Source organism: Priapulus caudatus, unplaced genomic scaffold (genome assembly GCF_000485595.1).
Source record: "Priapulus caudatus unplaced genomic scaffold, Priapulus_caudatus-5.0.1 Scaffold981, whole genome shotgun sequence".
Classification (NCBI taxonomy): domain Eukaryota; kingdom Metazoa; phylum Priapulida; class Priapulimorpha; order Priapulimorphida; family Priapulidae; genus Priapulus; species Priapulus caudatus.
In genome coordinates, this window is record NW_014578042.1 from 23,197 (window position 1) to 26,771 (window position 3,575).

A 3,575-nucleotide genomic window follows, 5' to 3' on the forward strand; every position below is an offset into this window, starting at 1 on the left:
GTCGTGTGCATGTACCAGGGGCATGTACGGGGGGGGGGGGGGGCCAGGGGTACCGGACCCCCCTTGCTCGCGCAGAAAACGCATTTGAGGGGGGTCTAATTTCAAAAATTTTCTGGGGCAGGGCCCCCCAGACTCCCCCTTCGCGTGCTCGCAAGTTTGGGTTACGGTTAGACCCCCCCCCCCTGCTACAAATTCTGTACACGCCCCTGTGTACGTGTGTGCATGTATGTGCTTGTTTAGCCCTGTTTACTAAGTGTTTTGCACTGTTTACTACTGTGTGTATAATACATGTATGTTAATAAAGGATAAGTTGTATAGTAGTGTTCTGGTGTTGTTCATTGCAATATGTGTCGAACAATTTACTCTCAGACATTTCTTGTTCAAGTTTGACATTTATTTCGATGAAATCAATTATGGATTTTGATAACCAAGCGCTTGGTTCGAGCCACTGTTCAACCGATGATCGAGTATAATCGATTATCGTGACATCACTACCACCCAGCACTGTAATCGGTAAACACTCGAATCTACACTCACCCCAAAACAACGTCCGGTACTGCACGTGGTATATGGAGAGATACAGTGAATACGGTATGCTCAGGTGAAGCAGTCCCATCAGCACGACATTCCTCCACCGAATCTCCACTTTGTATTCCTTCTCAGCTATGGGCAAAGTGCCGATACCATTCGATGATACAGATACGTCTGTTTCGTGAGGGGGAGCCATGTCAGATTCACAGGGCCTTAAGGTCGCGTCGATAACAACTGCAAAAGAATCGTCGATACATAATTTGTTTAAGAGATTTTAGATCAAAAAGATAGATTTAATGATAAGTCAATGTAAAATATCTGATGAGCTTCATTTTCCATGTCCGATTAGCTGTCCAGCCAAATTCCCTAGCTGACGAAACAAATCACAATAAAAAAATACACAAATTATAAATAATAATATATATTAGCAAGCATATTTTTTACAACATTTATTTTGGAAATTTTGTGTGTGTGTACAATATAGTTTTTGGTCAGTGTCTAGAGCACCTAATGATACCGTCTCTCTACACTATATCTCACGCATCTGACAAACCCCCTCAATATGCAACACCAAGTGCAAGCACTTAATTTTAATCTGCTAATCTAGCCGATTGATCGAAAACCTGCATAATTACATAGCAAACAGGGGCATACGTGGGAAGCGGGGGCCGACAACCCATCATGGTTGTTACAGTATGCAGCAAGCGTGAGGGAACAGCAGGCGGTGACAGGTATATGGGAGCAAGTATACCAGCATTTACCCAAAAAAGAGAGCGAAATTCCATACATCAGGTGTGTGAGGATGACAGGGACTGTATAGCATATATATACATCTGGCCAAAAAAGTCTGTGAAGTGGTAAATTTTTTTTGGTGTGTTTGCGCATTTCGAAGTCCTAGCAAAGCGAGCACCTGTGGTGCTCGGCCAGCTAGGGGGTTCCGGGGGCATGCCTCCTCCCCCCCCCCGAAATTTTTTTGAAAAAATGGTGCAATTTGGTGCATTATAAGCACAGTTCTATGGAAGAACATTGATTTTCGTCAGCGAGGCGGTGTTTTGGACAAATTTCTGTGTGGCGGCTGAGAATTTGAGCGAGGCGGCCCACCTCGCTCGTGTCAATGCAGGAGAAACACTGCATCAGGGGTTAATAATGACATTTATTCATTATTTCGTCATTATTGACCCCTGATATACATGGGTAGGTGCTTCGCATGAAAAGCTTGTAGCTTGACATATAGCTAGTGACAGTAGTGGCATTAGCACCACACACAACCAATGCAGGGGCGTGTACAGGGGGGGGGGGTCCAGGGGGTCCGGACCCCCCAGCAGGCAGTCAGATTTGAAAAGTACAGAAGGACTACTAATGACTCCCCTAGGACACCATAGGAAGTCTTTTCACGCTCCATAATCACACCCTTAAGAGGCATGATGGAGAGCTCCACTAAAAAATCACACCCTTAAGAGGCATGATGGAGAGCTCCACTAAAAAATCACACCCTTAAGAGGCATGATGGATCACATCCTTAAAAGGGATGATGGAAAGCTCCTTGAGAGCTCTCCATCATGCCTCTTGGGGTGTGATGATGGAATCATGACCAATCCTCAGTCTAGAGTGAAATCCAAAACGAAAATTGGGATGTCATGTCAATCCACTGATTATCATTCATCTTCACCTTCATTCATTCAATGGCTTCATCATGATTACATTCTTTTCATCCAACAACCCAACACTAGCACACAGATTAATAAAAAAGTTGATCGGATGTAAAAATAAACTTGTTTTATTTATTCTGATCTTCATCCTTAGAGACTCTAATGCATATACCTGCATATTTCAGCACGAAATATCATCACAATACATCAACAAACTAGCCAAATTACTTGTACGTATGTAGCCCCCCTCCAGCCCTATGACTGTTTCACGTCGGCAGAAAACCACTTCTCGCCACGTATAGTGGAAAACGAGCAGGTAACTTGTGGCTACCGTGTAGGTACCTGTATTTGGATGCTGTTGTCTAGTTGTATAAACCAGAGGGTAGTAACCTGCCATACGTTCAGTTACTTACACTACACACCACAAATTGTTGTGTGTTGCTAACCTTTTTGTACCCCCCTACATTGACAACTCTATGGAGCGCTATTTCAACATAATACACATAGTTTTTGTGAGCGATTTCAACCACTTTTATGAGGCGCTATGATGAACGGACCATGGCACAATTTCGGGTGCGCGGTGGAGCGCGATCGCGCCCCTTAAAAATGAAAGCCTGGTACGGCGTGGCCGGGTTTAGAGTACGGGAATAATCACACAGAATTTCCCCAGCAACAAAGCTGTCCTATGCTAGGCGTGCGCGCGCGGTGATTGGCAGTTGCCGTGGGCGTGTCTCGCTGGAAAACGTTAAAACTTCGTTTTTGACGGATATAGGACGCGCGCCCATTAGCCAAACTACTTTCTGGTTCATTTGCAGCAAATCTCGAGCTACGTGCATGGGTAGTCAAAACCGTCGTGCTATGAACAGAACTCTCGCTGGACGATTTCCCGGCCGTTTCCCCTATACCCTAAAGGGACTCGAGAAAGTGTTCAGGATAGTGCAGGTTATTTGTATTGGTGGCCGCTACGCGGCGTTTTCCGCGCAGTCGCGCGATGACGGCTGCATGACGTCTAGTGTGCACGTGTGAATAACATGCATAAACTGATCTAGCATGATCGAACCAGCAAGAATAACCAAGAGGACATGGGTCACGAGTACCTCACTCAGAGAGATAGATCAATTCTTAGTTAAGAGCAAGACAGACATTTTGCAGATACGAGATACAGCTGGAAGGAATCGCCAACATTGAGCAAGTAACTGTGGTCCACTCAGTAGTGTTATCAATCGGTTGTAATTTCGTAATCGATCATCGGTTGGACCCAAGTAACCGATGATTGGTTACAATCGGTTACTCGGGGTGTTGAATGCCTGCGTGTGCGTAACGTCGTGTGCATGTGCGTGTATAGTAGCGATGATATCTCTGATTCTCATCACTTTTCCAAGTTTTCTTGTTCAA

General features: G+C 45.0%; 1 protein-coding gene across 1 annotated transcript in view; it reads right to left on the bottom strand.

The window, feature by feature from the left end:
* Window positions 1–766, bottom strand: part of LOC106814799 (delta(9)-fatty-acid desaturase fat-6-like) — a gene marked incomplete at its 3' end in the record, with an annotated part of 17,357 nt that extends 16,591 nt beyond the window's left edge. The window contains exon 1 of the mRNA XM_014819152.1: window positions 538–766. Within this exon, the coding sequence (XP_014674638.1) occupies window positions 538–727 (190 nt within the window). The remainder of the gene's footprint in view (window positions 1–537) is intronic.
* Window positions 767–3,575: the final 2,809 nt, after the last annotated feature.